Below are 19278 nucleotides of genomic sequence, written 5' to 3'. Positions count from 1 at the left end.
GTCCCATAAAAGCTCGCCCCCTAATATATTATTTTGTTAGTCTTTAAAGTGCTACTGGACTGCCTTTTTGTTTTGATAGAATATAGACTAACACGGCTACCTCTCTGTTGTTTTCAGAGCCTATGTGACAAAGGGCATAGGTACAATGGACGTTCCATCTGATGGGGAAATTAAGCTTACCTTAAGGTGGCCACAAATTTTGGAAATGGGCAATAAGACCCTTTGTTGGAGGTTTCATTGTACCTTCTCCAGTTTGGTGACCATTTCTCTTTGGAGTATGTTTCTTTTGTGGTTTTGCCTCCACAAGCACTGTGGGGGACACCTCTGAGAGTTATGCCAGCAATTGTAACAGCTCATTCTTCAGCATCCACTGTGTCCGCCAATGGGTTTGATTCATAAAATCTGATTGGCTGTGGAAATGTTAATGCTCTTGGGTCACTACTGTTTTAAAGAAGCAATGAAGAGGAGAAATAGAAATATGAGGTGGCTATATTCTCCCAGCCACACAGGGGAACTTTCTCAGATGGAAATGGAAATGTGGAGAAGGAAGGTAAACTATGTGTAGAAAAAAAAAATCCCTCACATCTCACCTGGGATCAAATTGGAAACCCTTGCAGACCTATGCTGTTTTAACATAGAGAACGTCCTGAAACTCCATGAACAGAGTGTAATAGCTCTCGGTGATTGCAAGATTATCCTGGAGCTGCTGCAATCATTAATTAGACATCTACTTTTCAGGACATCACCACATGTTGGGCATTCTGAGCTTGTGCAGAGGAAGTCAGAACAGGTGGCAAAAATACATTTCCCTTTCATTTGATTACCAAGGGAAATGAAGGATCAATTGCAAGACTGAAAATGGTTCTGAAGGAGATGAATGATCATTCCTAGCAAATCAGGCAGGATTCTAATAACAGACTTTCAAGTGTATTCATATGTATTTGTGGGACTTTGGATTAGGAGTATATTTCCAAGGAATATACTTGGTCTGTAGAGTACTGGTCATTGCATGGGGTGCTCTGGGACGGCTATAGGATATTACCCATTGTTTTTAGTCCTAATGAAGTTGTGATACTGAGGTAGAAGTGTATAGACAAGCAAGTCCTACTGGCCTGACAGTCCATCAGTGGTTTATATTATAAACCTACCTAGAAAATCTCCTAAAGTTATGCAGTTTGCGCACATTTGTGTGCTATGAGGGCTATTTCTAAACATTTACCCAGACATAGCTTTGATTACCTAGTGCTCTGTCTCACTTTCAGCTGAAGACAGTCTCAGATTTAGCATGTAGGTGAGATCTAGATGGCTCTATTTCTGATTCCTTACTTTTCTGTTTTTTACAGAAATATTTAGATCTTAAGTGATGTCCTACGACAAAAATCAGATTTTCAGAAATCTTAGACTTCCTGGATATAGCAGGACGAAACACATCACTATGTATCTAATACCCCAGTGCTTCAGTTCTCAGTTACATTGGTTCAGAAGGGCATTTCACCACACACAAGGCCACACTGGCATTTCATTTTATGTCAGCATAATTGGCTTTTCAAATCTCATACAGGTGATGGAAAGTATGCAGGCTCTTAGAGCGTGCAGTTACTATGCAGGTCCTACCTGTTCCAGTGCTGTAGAAACTGCTCTTTCTTGGGTCATTTTTGGCTGTTTTTTTCCTACTGTTCTTGTGGCAGAGATTGTACTGATGTCAGGCCTAGTGGCACTAGATAGGGCATTGACAGAGAGTGCTTCACATACAGCACACAGCTTTGTTTCAACTCTGCTTTTCAAAGATGGCCTAAGTGAGCCAGCGATCCATGATTGTTGTCTGGAAATGCAAGTTCACCTGTTCCAGGCTCTGCTGGAATTCCACATATTGTGCATTACCAGGTCCCTTTTTCTCTCCTCAGGGATCACAGATTTGCGCCTAAATACCAGTTTACCCATACCCAATGTACTGGTTATGGCAGAGACTTTGGGTTTGTGCAACTTTGACTTTGTGTTCTTGGGGGCAAAGGATCAGTCTCTCGCACATTCTGATAATTCACTTGGGAGAGAATGATGTGGGGTGGGGAGCAGTGGCTAGTCAAATGGTGAAAAGGGAGCTCTGGTGGCATGCTCAGCAGTTTTTCCCATCCCACAAAGTTAGGTCAGAAAACGTTCTGGTGGCAGACCACAAGCCAGAAGAGGATCAAACAAATGTAACAAAATTTAGAAGGGAAGTGAGTGGAGTTATTCAACCAGCATAGGGATGTAATGTACAGGTCTCTGGATTTAACATAGGAGAATGGAATGCATGCAGGCAGTGTAAGTCTGGGTATTTTTTCCAAAGATAAATGCATCTACTCTGCATCACCCATCATAGGGGGCATCCTAGCAAATGGCAAGGTCAGGAGTTAAATGAAATACAGGTGCGTTAGCAGGGCCAAACTCATCCCAGTCCCAGAAACACGACTGGAATCAATGAGCCCTAAGAGTTGAGAAAGGGAACCTCTGAAGTTAATTCAGAACACACATGGATGTACCCCTTGTCATAGCTCAGATGTGTAACTCAAAAAAAGGCCTGGTCTGGTGCCAAATCTCATTTGCTGGGAGGTAAGTAAAGAGGCCTTAAGGCGCTGAGAGTTAGCTGCTGGACACTATGGCTACGTCTACACGTGCACCCAACTTCGAAATAGCTTATTTCGATGTTGCGACATCGAAATAGGCTATTTCGATGAATAACGTCTACACGTCCTCCAGGGCTGGCAACGTCGATGTTCAACTTCGACGTTGCTCAGCCCAACATCGAAATAGGCACAGCGAGGGAACGTCTACACGCCAAAGTAGCACACATCGAAATAAGGGAGCCAGGCACAGCTGCAGACAGGGTCACAGGGCGGACTCAACAGCAAGTCGCTCCCTTAAAGGGCCCCTCCCAGACACACTTTCATTAAACAGTGCAAGATACACAGAGCCAACAACTAGTTGCAGACCCTGTATATGCAGCACGGACCCCCAGCTGCAGCAGCAGCAGCCAGAAGCCCTGGGCTAAGGGCTGCTGCCCACGGTGACCACAGAGCCCCGCAAGGGCTGGAGAGAGAGTATCTCTCAACCCCCCAGCTGATGGCCGCCATGGAGGACCCCGCTATTTCGATGTTGCGGGACGCGGATCGTCTACATGTCCCTACTTCGATGTTGAACGTCGAAGTAGGGCGCTATTCCCATCCCCTCATGGGGTTAGCGACTTCGACGTCTCGCCGCCTAACGTCGATTTCAACTTCGAAATAGCGCCCAACACGTGTAGACGTGACGGGCGCTATTTCGAAGTTACTGCTGCTACTTCGAAGTAGCGTGCACGTGTAGACGCAGCCTATAGCAGGGAAAGAAAGGTCACCTCTGTTCTATAATAGATTTTGTTGCATATATTGTTTTTGTTTCAACAATTTGTTCTGCTACATTGTTCCGATATTTGCTCTTATTTTGTCATGCCAGTAAGAAACAGAGTTCAAATTTACATGTGCTTGCATGTTTGTTCACATCCTCCTCTATAAATATCAGCATAAGTAAACACACACACAGTGCGTGTGCATGCACATATGTTTTTTATTCGATATAACATTTATTTTACAGTGTATTTTGGGAAGAGAGTATATGATCACTTCAAAACATGTTTTTTTCTGACTGCTAATAAACTTATTGTCAGAGAATGATAGCCTAGCTTGAAGTGTTAGCTCTCTTGTTTAATTATCTATAAACTCTGATTGATTGCTGTAAATTGCTAAGAGGCAGAGAGAGAGAAAGAACAACATTCTGGAAAAAATGGAAGACAGCTAAGACAATACAATGAAATTAAAGAAAGGTGTCTATAACCACAGCTTCCCTGTGGAAATCTTCACCTGATATATTTTAGACTAAAACAGTATTACACTGAACATAATCTTTCTTGTGTAAAATAACTGAAGAGGAAAGAGTTAGGTGATGTGCTGTCAAAAACTGAAAGGAAGATGGTTTCTAAATATTTAATTGAAAAAGAAATCCAGTGTACATTTACAAATAACAGCTTTATTAATGAACCTGCTACTGTGGTTTACTCTTAAGTCACACAGAAGAAGAGAAGGTGTATATATATATGTATATATACATATTTTGGTGTGAAAATTAGAAAACTTGCAGAAAACCAAAATGGCAGAGATTCATAACACTGGCCAATGGAATGAAAGATAACGCCTCATGATGAAGACATCCATTACCATCTCTCCCTCCACCAAACATCTGACAAATCAGCTAGTTCATTGGGTAGTCAGAATGGTTAAGTGTTCATGTCAATACTTAAAGTATTAATAACACCAACAGTTCTGAAATGGACATAGCAGGAGATATGACGGTGTTTGCCAACTTGCAATGTCTGACGTCTTTTAGACTTCACTTCTAGATATACTAATTTCACAAGATCCAGAGTCATACCTCTGAAAATGGCATCACGCACACACTTAGAGAAAAATCAACCTTGTACGCTTCAAAACTATTCTGTGTTTGAAGATATCCACATTCTCCAGCACTAGTTTGATCCATCTCAAACTGAGACATCCACGCAAGTGTATGAAGAAACTAGGCCATTCTGGAGAAGGCAATAGCAAAAGCTTAACATTAGATTAAATAACATGAAGAAAAAGAAGAGTATGGAAAGATGATATGATGTTGGGAGGAATAGGGAAAAAATGTTTGAAGATGATGTATGAAGAAGAGCAATATGATGCTAGTGATAACAAAAAATCAAGGAAAATTAAAGACCTACAAGGGTTGGGTATGAGTCAAGCAGTAAAGCAAGAAGGGAAAGTCTGTGCTATTGCTGAAAGAGTGGATTTATTTGACCTGAACTGCAGCTATTGTGGGGGGATAGCAAATATAAACACAAATGCTGCAAATGGTGTTTTACTGTTTTACAGAAATTATCTAGAAATTACACAACAGTCTGTATAAAATCTAGATTAAGATTTCCATTAAAATTCCTCATTTTAGCACTCACCATTGTAGGTACTCCTGCAGAGAGTGGTGATTCTCAGGTGATCTTACAGTCCACTAGGGAAATGTGTGAAAACTAATGTCCAAAGCATCAAGGTATGTTGTAAATTTATTGAAAGCTAAAAACCAAACGTGACTGAAGTCTTGGGCATGGGTGTATTGTTTCAGCATGACCATTTTCCTACTTGCAATGGGAACATTAGTGGATCCTTTATATTAAAGCACCAGTACTACAGATTTCTATTGCATGTTTTCGTTTCTGCAAAATGAAGTTATCAGCATGTTAATGTTTGTTTCTTTCCTCAGGGCACAAGATATTGCTCTAAAGTCAGGCTTTTCCCGTACCAGTGCCTTTCATGGCTTAGATGCCGCTCAGCATTGTCATGAATGATCCTTTAGAGCTTCAAAAGATTGCAACCAGCATGAACAAAAATAATGCCATACTTCAGGCACCATCTTCACAGTAGTCCCTTTCTTCATGCTCTCTCCAAATCATCTGTTTCCCCTACTTATTAAATTGAAGTCCCACTCCATTTCCCTTTATCCCAGCCTCTGCTGACCCCACCAAGCCCTATTAACGAAAAAAAACTTTGGGGACAATAATGTGCTTGTATGCACACATACACACAAAATATGCTTCTCTCCATAATATAGCATCACTATATTCTAAAGTTTGCAAGACATTTGTTTCAAAACCAAATCCCATATGCTGTCATACACAACTAATCTCTCATTTTAAATTGAATACCAAGAATTGCTACTTTGTTAAAAAGATATTGGCACACAGACCTTGGGTATTCATGGCTATAAGGAACCACCTTTTTATAGATTATTCTATACCATTTTCATTTTAATGTGAACATTTCACGGATTTTACCTGCATCTGACTGTTCACATGTGGAATTTTCTATTCCTAAGATAGAAAACTGAGGCATCCTCTCAAATACAAAGGAAAAAAAAGTTGATTCAAGAACACCAAATTCATTCTTAGCAACAAGAATGCATTCGATAGCTTCTGTATTTAAAGTTAAAAAGAGGGTAGTATATTTTATTTTGCATTTAAAGATTAAAAACGTCTACAATGTATTTGCAGCTACAAAGATTAACTAGCAAATATGCAAACCAGACTAGCTTTCATTTATATCTCTGGATTACTGCCTTTGATTTACTAATACAAATACAACAATTGTTGACAGATAATGTGCAGATTTGCAAATTACAACTAATGGCTCAACAGTCATTTGAAAATGAAACATATATTTGAAAGACTGCTGAATTTACAAATGAATAATATTAATGACATATCTTCTTCTTCAAGGCACAGCAGTTGAATAGTACTTTCAGGCCTCATCCTGGCTGCCTTTTCTTATCATGTGAGTACAGCATTTGAAGGACTGAATCCATATATTGTATTTAACTAAATGCACTTTAAATTGATTATTTGTGTACACAGCTAGACATTGTTGTACTCTTTTCTCTTTCCAGGACTGTTATACTTCTGTTGATTTCATACGTTTCAAACAACTATGAAAGCCTGATGTTAGAAGACCACAGACTTTTTTTTCCAACAAAAATTTTCCCGTAAGTCACTTTTTGGTTTATATTATTGCTTTTGTCAAAGCCTTTTCCATGTCTAAGTACAATGATCCAGTAAAGAATAAAACAGAAATTTTTAAAAGACCTTGTCTATTTTGTGCCTTGACATCTACATTTTTCCATTTTCACTGATTCTTTTAAATTTGAGAAAAGACAGGAAATGCCATCATCATAAACTGCTAGATGTTTATGACTTTTTGACTACTCAAATAACAAGTAGAACAAGGAGTCAATATTTTATCAATACAGAATCAAAGCACATTACATTTCCAAATATTTCCCCATACCCTCTTCCACAAATGTTTGTTTATATTCTTACCTGCTGGGTAACGTTCTATAACTGGCCAGCTGTCCACCTGTAATGTGGCATTACCACCACTTCTTGTAAAACGTACTACATGGTATTTTCCATCATTAATGATTGCGTTGATCTCTTCGATAGAGATGTCATCAGTTCCAACATTAAACTTAACTCCAATTTTTCCCTGGTGCTGTTTAAAAAAAAAAAAAGAGGAAGAGGAGGAGGAGGAGGAGGACGAGGGAGGAAGAAGAAGAAGAAAGAAGAAGAAGAAGAAGAAGTACTAATTAAGAGTTGTTTTAGTCAGACTTGGAAAGTGTATTTTACTGGGAAAGATTCCTAACAACAGCTACTCTCCTCAGATTTCACTTCTGAAGGCTTGCCTGAGGTAGTGACAAAATTCCTAACAGTTCACTGAATCTGGGACATGTTTTTCATAGATAACTGGCATTCCAAATCAGTTATTTTCACCAAGTGTTTGCTACACACACACACACACCACCACCACCACCACCACCACCAGCAGTAAGTAAATTTCTTCACTATGTTCCCCATCTTCTTGGCAAAGATCAGATAGTTTTCCCTACTTAATAGGCTTTAACAAAAGAAAAGTCAACACTAGCTCCTCTTGCTTCAGCAAGAGTAAGGATTTCTTTCAGCCTGATAATTTGGAATCCACTTCACAATCCCTTTCTCACAAACTTAAACTACACTCACACAAACCATTCTGCTGAAGTCAATAGTACCAGTGTAATGAGCATGAATGACTGACGGGAGTAAGACTTTCAAAATTAGACCCAGAAAGAGAGAGACGGTGCTTATTTTGAATGCAAAAGAAGTTTCTGTAACTTTAACAAACATAGAATCAGATCGTCCTAATGGATCCATGTAAATACAGTATCAGGGCCATACTTATTTCAGCGGCAGTTGAGGGAACTCCACACGTCACATGATTAAACCTAATATATTGTCTTTCCTCTCACAAGCAACACCTGAGGAGGGGAGGGGACTCAGAAGAATGCTTCAGAAAATCCAAAACTATTTGAAATTTCTTATCCTCATTTTCTGGGTTAGATTTATTCTCAGCTTATAATGTTTTTATAAAGTCTGTGATGCACAAACAAGCAATGATTTCACCAGACATACACAATTGATTTTTTAATGCACAGAAATATTCCTTTTTTGAGATGGGTAAATGGTTCAATATCATAATGCAATCTAATAATTAAAGCGGCATCTGCAATGGGGTATTTGGAGCTTAATGAAGTATCTCAGCATGTTCATTAAAAAGAGTGACTAAAGAAGGTATTTTTTCCTACAAAAGTCTGGAGACATACATCAGTTATGAATGACAACAGAGTAATAACAATGTTGTACAGTGTTTTATCAGAGGTATACTTATAGGGTAGCCATATTTCCCTATGCCAAATATGGGAAAGCTGGGGGGGGGTGCTCCCCAGCTGTGGCTGCCAAGCAAATGCAGCTCCCTGGTTGCCCCATGCCATGGGGCTCTGGAATGGGGCTGCCGCCCCACAGGGGAGCTCCCAGGTTGCAGGATGTTTGCCCTGTGGAAGCAGGGGGGGCTTCACAGGTTGTCCCATGCCACCGGGCTTTGGGAATGCTGCAGGAACGCTTCCTGGCTCCAGCGGTGGCAGCCCTGTTGGGGTGGAGAGGCAGGTAGCACTGCCTGGCTGTGGAGGCAGCTTCAGCTCCTGGCTGCCTCACACCTCCGGGCACCAGGAATGGGGCTGACACCATACAGGAGGACCTCCCCAGCTCCCTACACCTCCAGGCACTGGCAGTGGGGCTCCTGTCACACTGGCAGACCTCCCTGGCTGCCCTACACCTTTAGAGATGGGGCTGCCACCCTGCTGGGGGGACCTCCCCAGCTTCAGATGGTGGTGCCCCACTCCTCGGGGCTCTAGCAATGGGGCTGCCACCTCACAGGGGAGCTCTGTGGCTGTCCTAGGCCTTGGGGTGCCAGCAATTGTCCTGACATCTCAGAGGAGAGCTCCCTGGCTGTGGGGGATCCCTAGCTGTGGAGGTGGCTGCCTCCTGGGCTGATGGGAGGGGAGGGCAGCTACACAGGAGTCTGTCCTGCAATGAGGATTGGGCTACATCCCCACAGTGGTCTCCCTTGGGGCAAGGGCAGCTGCCCCATGGAGAGGCTGCTCAGCACTGCTGGGGTACCAGGTCCCCTTAAAATGTTACAGTGGAGGACAAATCACACTACCCTACACCACTACATACCCTCCTTACCTCTGTGGCAGGGCCCCTGGCTCCCGCTCCTGCTGCTGCCTGTACTGGCTGGTCAGCACATGCTACAGGTGCTGTCCGGCCAGCTTCTGATTGATTTGACCTGCAGCTGCACTGACTGAGAGAAAGGACAGCTCAGTAGTGGGAGTGACTATATGGGACAATTTGCTTTTTGGTCATAAAGAGGTGGGATGCCTGCCTAAAATACGGGACTGTCCTGGTGAGAATGGGACAGATGGTCACCCTATGTAGGCAGTTAGTAATAATTCCATTAATGGTTTCATTGCCTCTGAAAACAACTTGGTCAAGTTATTTTTAATTTTCATTAGATTTACTATAAGAAACACTTCACAGCCTATATCCCTAAATCCTTCACCTTCTTAATCTTTCTGAAGAAGCGGCTCTGTCCTTCCCATGCAGTTTTGATCTCTGCTCTCTTTGCGTTCACTCCACCAGACTCACAAGCTGCAGTAGTGGTGCTAGATAACTCCTCTGCCTTCACCTGACCTTCTTTGGTAGTTCAATCCTATCAGGCTCTACTCCTTCCCCAGTTCCCATCTCTTTGCCTGGCTCTTTCATCCTTTATTTGTCTGCTGTTCTCAAGTGAAGTGACTTCAAGTTTCCATGATTCTACCCGGCTCTCGTCCCACACATTGACTATCTCAGCTCCTCCAGGTGCACTGTTGATTCAGAGAATGCCCCATAATTCCTCATTGACTTTCTCCATGTCACATTGGTGTTCTCTCTTCTCTCGTCTCTGCTCCTTTCTTTCCAAAACAACTGTAAATTGAAGGGGCCTTTCTCCAAAATGTATTCCTTTCAGTCTGTTGCCTCACTGCTCATTCTTTCCCCCTCACATGGTTACAACCTGGACTGTGTTCCCATCTTGCTGACCACACATTTATGTTTCTCTAGAGCAGGGGTTGCAACCCTGGCATGGGTGCCAAGAGTGGCATGTGAGATGATTTTTATGGGCATGCAAAGTGGGAGTTCAGCCCCACCCATTTTCTCCCAGGCACCCAGGAGCTTGCTCAAACTCATGCTGCCTATAGATTAACAAAAGACCAGCCAATGCTACCAACCACTATGTAAATGGTAAAGCTCTGCATCTTTATTTATTAATGAAGCTGTTATAAGTAGGACTATCAGTGACTTTGAAAAGTATCAACAGCACTCGAACCACACACAGAGATCAAAATGTCAAATTTCAGCACAGAAAGGTTGTTGACCCTGCTCGAGAGGCTTAGCCTCCCGCTTCCATGTCCACTCCCTTTTGGTGTCCTCAGGCTTTGGTCTTGTCTCCCAGTTTATCTTTTTACCATAGTGACAGTTACAGAAAACTAGTGATATCACAGCTACGTGTAGGACACTACCAAATCCAACAATCAACCGTCGTTACACCATGTATTCAAGTGCCAGAGCTGAAGTGGGTGAAAAAATGCATACTATTTGCACCATTTCCTACCATTAAAGCAGTAATTTGTGTACTTCACATGTCTTATTCATTCACTTATCTTGCTATTCAAAGTCAACAGAAATAGAAGATTGCTACAGAATTATGGCAGTCACCACTTTCATCAGGTGATGAAATACAGAACTTTTTAATGCAGATGACTCTATGGTATGTGAATTTTTGAAAGAGTTTTTTCAAGAAATCAAAGGCTTTGAGGTTAATAAAGCAGAATCCATTTTTATGGTGATTCAAAATTGCCACACTCATTTACCCCATTTCATCTACTTGCTTCCTCTTCTCTCTCTATATATTTATAAATGAAAAATGACAACCTTTCAGTGAATTGAGCAGGTGTAAGCCTGGGGTGTTTAGCATGTGTAGTGCCTTTTCCAAATTAAAGTCACTGGTTAGTCTGATATCATTTTAAATTGGTCACACATGATTTCTATATATTAACATACTGTACAACCTTTCTATAAACTCGAAAGACAGAACCCTTGGCCGAATCTGATTTATACATATCCATATGAATGTTGATAGAACACACAACATGCTAGCTAAGCACAAAACATTCGTCAGTCTGGAACATTCATCAGAAACTGCATCATCGGGCACAATGTTTATTATTGTTGATAAGAAACCAATACAGGGTGCGATTTATGCTGTCACCAAGACAAACAAGTGATCCCAACACTAATATTACTTCATAGACCAAAAGCTATTCAAAACTTGATATCAAAAGAAACTATGTCATGGATTTTGCCTCATGAAGCTGTACCACCATTAGAGAAAATTATGACTAAAAGACACTGTAACCCTATGGAAGTGCTAGGGGGAAATAGGAGGAGCTGGTTGGGAATGTGCTAATTATTTTTTCTTCCTGACAAGCTGTTTCGTCAGAACTGAAACCATTCACAAAACAGGGATGGGGAGTTCAGGGAATTTCCCAACTCAAAGTCAAGAAAAAGTTTGGGAATTTAAAATTTCTAGTTTGACATCTTTGAAGCAAACTTTTCCAGACTTACATGAACCTTCATTTAGAATTTCAAGCTACTTAGATGCAAAGGTTAGAAAAGAAAAAAAAAACCCAGAGCTATTCTTTTCTAAATTATAAAATGAAAATTTTTAATTTGTAATAAAAAAGCAGTTTCTTGGTTTGTGAATACAGATATTTTAGAAATGTTGACTTCTTATTCACATTCAAGACAAGAAAAAATGGTGAAATCAAAAATATCCACAAGATGAGAAAAAAAAACTTTTTCTCACCGCTAACAATGTTGTGGCTTTGCTCACTAATCGTCCTTTATTTTTACAACTGCATCTCAAATTGACCTTTTATCATTATTATAGACATAGCTATCCTTCTGTGTTATTATTTATACCACCCTGGGAACCCTCATCATGGACCAGGACCTCATTACACAAGGCACAGTCCGCAGACGGAAAGGACAGTTTGTGTGCCCCCAAGGGACTTACGATCTGAGAACTGATCTACACTAAATAATTAGGTCAGTTTGTTTGCATAATTTAGGGACTTTAAAAGCTATCTACACCAAGAGCAGAACCCCTCCCAGCTGCTTAGGAAGTTCCTGCACTGATGTGGTACATTGTACAGCTGTAGTGATTCAAGTGTAGACAAGTCTTAAAACAACCCCACAGCTAGCTTGCAACACATCATAATCATGGAATCATAGGGTTGGAAGAGACCTCAGAAAGTCATCAAGTCGAACCCCCTGATGAAAATAGGACCAATCCCAAGTAAATCGTTTCAGCCTGGGCTTTGTCAAGCTGGGACCTCTAAGAAAGGAAAGTCTACCACTTCCCTAGGTAACACATTCCAGAATTTCACCACTCCCCTAGTGAAATAGCTTTTCCTGATGTCCAACCTAAACTTCCCCCACTGCAAATTGAGACCATTGCTACTCATTCTACCATCTATCACCACTGAGAAAAGCTTCTCTCTATCCTCTTTGGAACCTCCCTTCAGGTGGTTGAAGGCTGCTATCGAGTCCCCCCCTCATTCTTCTGTTCTGTAGACTAAATAAGCCCAAATGCCTCAGCCTCTCCTCATGGGTCATGTGCTCCAGCCCCCTAATACTCTACATTGCCCTTTGCTGGACCTGCAATGCAGCCACATCCTTCCCATACTAGGGAGCCCAGAACTGGATGCAATACTCCAGATGCAGCCTCACCAGTGCCTAATAATGGGAAATAATCTCCTCCCTAGAACTGCTGGCAGTGTTCCTATTAATGTACTCCAGTATGCCATTAGACTTCTTAGCTACAAGGGGGCACTTATCCAGCTTCTCATTCACTGTAACTCCCAGATCCTTTTCTACATAAAGTTCATCTTTCCCCCTGCCACCCCATATCACAAGGTAAGAGGAAAGGGAAGAAGACTGATGAAATTACTGTAAACTGAAATTCCATGTCTCATTTCAGAGTAGTGTCTTCTGGGGAGCTTCAGGACAAATCACATGAAGTTTTAAAGGTACAAGAATTAAAATGTCTCATGTCCTAACTGTCTGGCCAGCTATAAAAGTGTGACCTCAAGTGAGGACAAATACATTAAAAATTAGGAGACACTTCATATGCTACTGCATTGAGGACCAACTAAGTAGTCAGAGATGGAAAAGGATAAAGCAGGCATATGTGCTGGTGCTGAAGCTGAAGCCTTCATTCATGACACTCTCTGAGACTGATAAGAGTTTTAATTCTCCATGGCTGAAGGAAGGCATCTAGGGGTATGTCTACAGAGCAAGGTTATTTTAAAAAAGCAGGCACTATCTTGAAATAACTATGTGGGCTTCTACACAATACAACTGCTATTTTGAAATAATTTCAAAATAGCAGATGTCTTATGTTGAAACTGGTAAACCTCATGGTATGAGGAAGAGGTATGTCAAAATGGGTGCTGTGTACACAGAGAAAGTCCACACTTGAAAACTTAGTGACAACAGGAAAGTATAATGAAAAGCGCGGACGAGGTAGACAACATAAGAAACTATTGGATAGTATCACTTCATGGTTGCACTGTCACAGTACTGTGGAGATGCTCATAATAGACAGGGGTGGAGCGCCATGATTGCCTACGCTAATCAGGATGGCACGAATGAATGAATGTAGACAGCGAATAAAGCCTATTTTGAAATAAGCCATAGTGCATCCAATGGCTCTCTTTCCATTGGCTATGTCTACACAAGTCAATTCTTCCGGAAGCGGCATGGTAATGAGCTATCCGGAAGATATTAATGAGGCATGGATGCAAATTTTCCATACCTTCTTAGCATATTGGCACATGGTTCAGAGTCCAGGGGAAGCTCTTCTGGACTCAAAAGTACACGTGCAGACATGCAGCTGATAGGAATAAGGGGATTTTGAAGTCAGTGGGGTCCTTTTGTAAAGGGCCTCATGTAGCCAAGCTATGCGTGATTGAAATGGGCACTTTCGAAGTGCCACAGCTGGCAGCATGCTAATGAGGTGCTGAATATTCATTTTAGCACCTCATTAGTATTCTCCAATTTGGCCATTAGCATGGCCATTTCGAAGTTTTGGTCAAGTTTAGACGTAGCGGTTAAGATGCAGCCATTATGTATAGACCGTATTTTGAAATAGCTGAGCAATATATCAAAATGCATTTCACATGTAGCTGCGCTATTTCAGAACAAGCTATTCTGGAATACCTCTGAGTAGACATAGCCTAGGTGTATTACAGAAAGATATATGAATTGGAAAACTCTTATCCCAAACCACTGTTTGTAACTGTTGCAATGTAAGAATAGAAATGAAATGTTTTCAGATGTGATTTATGGACTGCATAGTCTCCATAACTTATTGTTACCAGGCTTTTGACAAAAACACTGAGAATGTAGAGGATCTTCAGAGCTGGAGCAGCTCACATGAAACACAAATCAAAACAACATCTGACAGTTATGATTTTGTTTCTTTTTTTGCCTCTGGGCCAGCACTACTAGTTTGCCAACTTTAGATGTGGTAAAAATTACAGAAGCAGAAAAAAATACAGCCCCAAAATAATTTTTCCCATGGCCCCAGTGAGGTTTTACTATTTTCTATAGTAATAATTCTGGAATCAGTCAAAATGAGTGTGCTCAAATATGGCACAAAAATACTTTTTGAACAGACCACTGATAACCCAAGCTCGTAATGCTTACAATCTTTAACCACTTCCAAGAAAAGCAATAATATTGTGACTCCCACAGGTAAATAGCTGGAGCAGAAAAAATCTATGCCTACTAGATTGTTCTCATGCCCTCAGTTCCCTGAAGTACTACACTAAAGCAATTGCAACAATATTAGAAATATCTAATGTGTTTATTTGGATCTAAGTTTTATTGATTAATTAAAATTAATATGATCTTTTTTCATTACAGTTTAATTGGAATATAATACTCAACATTTCAGAAATACACTAAAAATAATACAAATCACCATTAGTATATTGGAAAAACTAAGAAAATGCATATAGAGGAATGGCCACTATTTGCTTTTGACAAGGGGAGATAAATGTTGCAGATGACAAGAGACATGCTGACACCAAAAACAACAGACTAACTATATATATTTTAATCTAATGTTTCATCAATATTCCAGTTATTGTATATGTGTAATGGGATTGTTTCCTGGAAAGCGATGAAAAATATAAAGCTTCTGGGAACATATATTTAAGATGAGATCCATTTTCTACATTTTCAAAGCACCAAGTCAACTTTCTGAATTTAAGTTCTAACATTTATATTCTGTCAGGTATTATCTTTTCTCATGGGGACACATTTTATCTAGAGTGAGAACTGAAAGATTTGAGCATTAGATATTAATGTTTGTCCTATGAAAGGCAATTAAAATTACTTGACTTGGTTAGCTATTTTTTAAATTAATAGAAGGCTAAATTCAGAAGACAATTAACATAATAGTCTTTCTTTCTCTCTAACACACACTCTCTTTCCTCCTGAAGAAGAGATCCCAAAGGTGCTTATCACTTCGTCTTTGCAGAAAGACAGCCATTTCTGGAATGGAATGTAATACATGATGTGTGTCATTGCCATCAATGCTATACAGATTAGACAAGACTTGAGCACTTTAGCTAAAAACTTCTATCCAAAGCTAAGATGAGGTAGGGAAACCTGAATGAAGTTCAGGCACAATGATTTATTCCCTATACTTCTGTCACTAGCTTCTGGGAAGTCGGAAGTTGTTGGATTGTCTAACAAGTGGTCTCTCTGGACACTTCTCCGTGGATTCCTTCACTGTACCAGCTTCTGACTCAGAGGGATTTGTTTATATTTGCAGCAGCATCTGCACACTAGTTCTTTCTCTTTCCCTTTCCCCACGCAGCTGCTGTGATAGAGGATGATCTCTGGTACTCTATCCCTCCTGCACAGAAGCAGATAGTTTCTGGGAAAGGAAAATTTTCCTCTCAACTCTTGGCTGCTTGGAGAGGAGGTGGGTCTCCAACAATCAGGGTCACTCTGGTTCATTTCATTGTAAGCTTTTAAATATTTGGTGGTTTTCTTACATCTCCACCTCCTGGATCCCTGTGGTTAGGTAAGCATCTCAGCTTTCACTTTTAAATAAGCTACTAGCCCTCCTGGCAATGGAGAAAAGCTTGAAAATCATAGAACTGATGAGTAGGGGAACAACAGTCTGCACTTCATCTCTCCTCCCGAGTCTCTTACCTACTGCGAGAGGAGAAAGAAATCTCTAATCTATTTCTTCAGACACAGCTGCCTTATGTGAAAGAGTTTGTTCTCCACTAGTCTACTCTTTGCCCCAGCTTCCTGATTTCTGACAACAGAATGGAGCAAAAGGGGAACAAAGCACTGACATTTATATTTAGAAGGGCAGCTCCATTCAGGCCAATTGGACCATGCACTGGGGATAGGGGAGGGGACAAATTCTGTGCCTGTCCATGGCTTGCAGTGTAGAGGGACAATCCTTTCCTTGTTTTCTCCCAGACTATGCCTATTCAAAAGAGAAGTCTTCTTCTGCGATTATACCTATTTCTGATGTTTGCAGCTTCACAGAATTTTGACTGGCAATGACAGCATCAGTAATTTCACTGTGGTAAAGCTACGATGACCAACAAACCTCACATGAACTGTTGAAGCCTTTGGAATAAACTTAACTACCTTCCACTGGGTTCATGTTATCTTTACAACTAAAAGGGATGGCATGTCATTGCCTCATCTTTAATTTAGTTAGGGTGCCAGAGCTGCTTGAACGTGAAAGTGATTCTTGCTAAAAGTGCAATGAGGACTGCAAGTGAACCTCAGTTTTACATCTCCCGTCAGCCAGCAACAGAATGGCCCCATATCCATCCTGGGGTGCTCATCCTGTCCTGTCTTACAGGGAGACTGTCACCTACAGAATCATTAATAATATTGGTATTCCTACAGCACCTGAGGTTTTGAGCCCATCCATCCAAGGGCAAACCAGAGCAGACCCTTTGCAGCTATGATATTGTACAAGATCAAAGACAAAAGGTCTCATTAATGTTTAAAGAATGTATCTGCAAATATAAAATTGTTACAAACACATCAATATTTTCACATTTTCCCTAATTTCCATATCATGAAGCAATAGTCACATGGATTTTGAAAAAAGGAATCATTTAGCCATATTTTTTGTTCTCACCATTTATTTGGAAACTGCATGAACTCATTAAAATAAACCTTTAAATGACCTCCAATTATATGCCATTAAATTACCTACTTTTTACTAAATCAATACAGCAATAATAAAAATTTATCATCTACCAAATGCCCTGGCTGACATATAAGAAATAGTAGCAGAGAGAAATACCATCAGTATAACAATGTTATGCATACAGATGCTGCTAGAGCTACTGCACTATTGAATGTTGCTCTATAAAAAATTCACACGTTTAAGCATTAAACCAATCAGCCTTAAAAGAGGTATATGAAATACTCATCCCAGCATCACGCTAATTTGCAAACGACATTTGCCCATTTTAGCCTGGTATCATTTTTGAAACGCAAGAGGTGATTCTTGAATAACAAATGTGAGATGCAAAATATCTCACTTATGACCATATGAAAAGGAGAAGAAGGAACCATTAAACTGTTTACCATCCCAGCACTTCAGAACAGGGTGCTGCTATTCTTTAATAATATGAAGCAATGATTCATGTTACTTTCCACTTTGAATTAACTGTCCTTTCAGGACAGCTTTAAACTTTGTCATAACAATGCAATTGACATAAAATTCAGCAAGCAGAAAATATAAAAATATCATAAGAGCATAATTCTCAATCTGCATCTCTGGCTCTTTATTTTCAATTCTCAGTCAATTTGCTGTAACTCTGCTTAGTTTCAACCATCATTATTGTTACTCTTATGTATCAGGGTTGCATTATTTCACGTTATTTTGATGATGAATTACAGCCACGATACAATTAACATAACCATCTCCCCCGAAAATGCAACAGTTATGGAAGACATATAGAGCAGAGCCCTCAACGGCAGCACACTGTATCTCATTATCCACTCAGCATCTTTTCTGCAGTACACAAAATTAGATTTTCGTGACAAAATGTGCAATAAAGAACAATTTAACTAGTCAGCCCTTAACACTGTACTCTTCATCAACATAGCATGTAGTGTGTAAATCCCTTAACCTTTCCCATCTCAGGTTTCTTCTGGGTGGATAAAACACACAATAAATACTTATGTGCCATGTGAGGTTATAAATGTAAGGAAAACAGGCTTTGAACTATTGAAGTAATATTCATCAAGGCCTTTCTTCCGCAAATGTCTTCATGTGAGTGAACACCTGTAGAGAGCACTGATGGCTTCAGAAGATCTTTAAACACATTAGTAAATTGAAACACTATGGCTGTTTCTACACATGCCACGTTTTTGTGGCATGCTAACAAACGGCCCGAAATATGCTAATGAGGCACATATGTAAATTCCTGGCACCTCATTAGCATAAGGTCACATGATTTGGAATCTGAAAGATGCTCTTCTGGACTCCAAAATGGTGTGTAGCAGTGTGGCCCCCGAGGGGGGGGTCCTTCCAGAAGGAAGTCCTCCTTCCAGAGGCCCCTTCTTCCTGAAAATTTTCGGAGAAAGTGGCATGTGTAGAAACAGACTATGACTCTGGCCACACAGCCAAGTTATTTTGAGATAACAGCTGTTAGTTTGAAATAACTTTGCTGTCACCTGCACCATGCACATGCAATTTTGAAATAAATTTGAAATAGTGGGTGTGTTATTTCAAAATCTGTAAACCTCATTGCAGGAGGAATAGCACATATTTCAAAGTAACTATTTCAAAACAGATACTGTTAAGATGCGGGGTAGCACTTATTTCAAACCAGCAACTCCAAAATAAGCACTATTCCCTTTAGCTACGCCTACACTACAGAGATCTTTTGAAAGAAGCTCTTCCGGAAGATCTCTTCCAAAAGAGCCTCTTTTGAAAGAGAACGTCCACACAGCCCCCTACTCTTTCGAAAGAACAGGACAGGGGTCAAAAATGAAGACTGTTTTTTCGAAAGAAGAGACCCGCAGAGCATCTACACACGTTTTCTTTCAAAAGAAGCTTTTGAAACGAGGTCGCTCTCCTTAAACAGGAAAGGAAGAGCGATTTTGAAAGGAGCACCACGTTCTTTGGATTTGCCTTCAGAAGAAGGCTT

The 19278-nt window shown here is 40.5% G+C and overlaps 1 protein-coding gene across 19 annotated transcripts in view; it reads right to left on the bottom strand.

The window, feature by feature from the left end:
* The window catches only part of NRXN1 (neurexin 1), a 1123636-nt gene that overhangs the window by 172464 nt on the left and 931894 nt on the right, over positions 1 to 19278 (bottom strand). For all 19 annotated transcript variants that reach the window (XM_074989537.1, XM_074989539.1, XM_074989548.1 and 16 more), the window contains one exon: positions 6914 to 7085. In XM_074989537.1, the coding sequence (XP_074845638.1) occupies positions 6914 to 7085 (172 nt within the window). The remainder of the gene's footprint in view (positions 1 to 6913; positions 7086 to 19278) is intronic.

Source organism: Carettochelys insculpta, chromosome 3 (assembly GCF_033958435.1).
Source record: "Carettochelys insculpta isolate YL-2023 chromosome 3, ASM3395843v1, whole genome shotgun sequence".
In the NCBI taxonomy this organism is placed as follows: domain Eukaryota; kingdom Metazoa; phylum Chordata; order Testudines; family Carettochelyidae; genus Carettochelys; species Carettochelys insculpta.
Note: the sequence above shows the minus strand (reverse complement) of the source record. Positions and strands in the feature narration are given on the sequence as shown.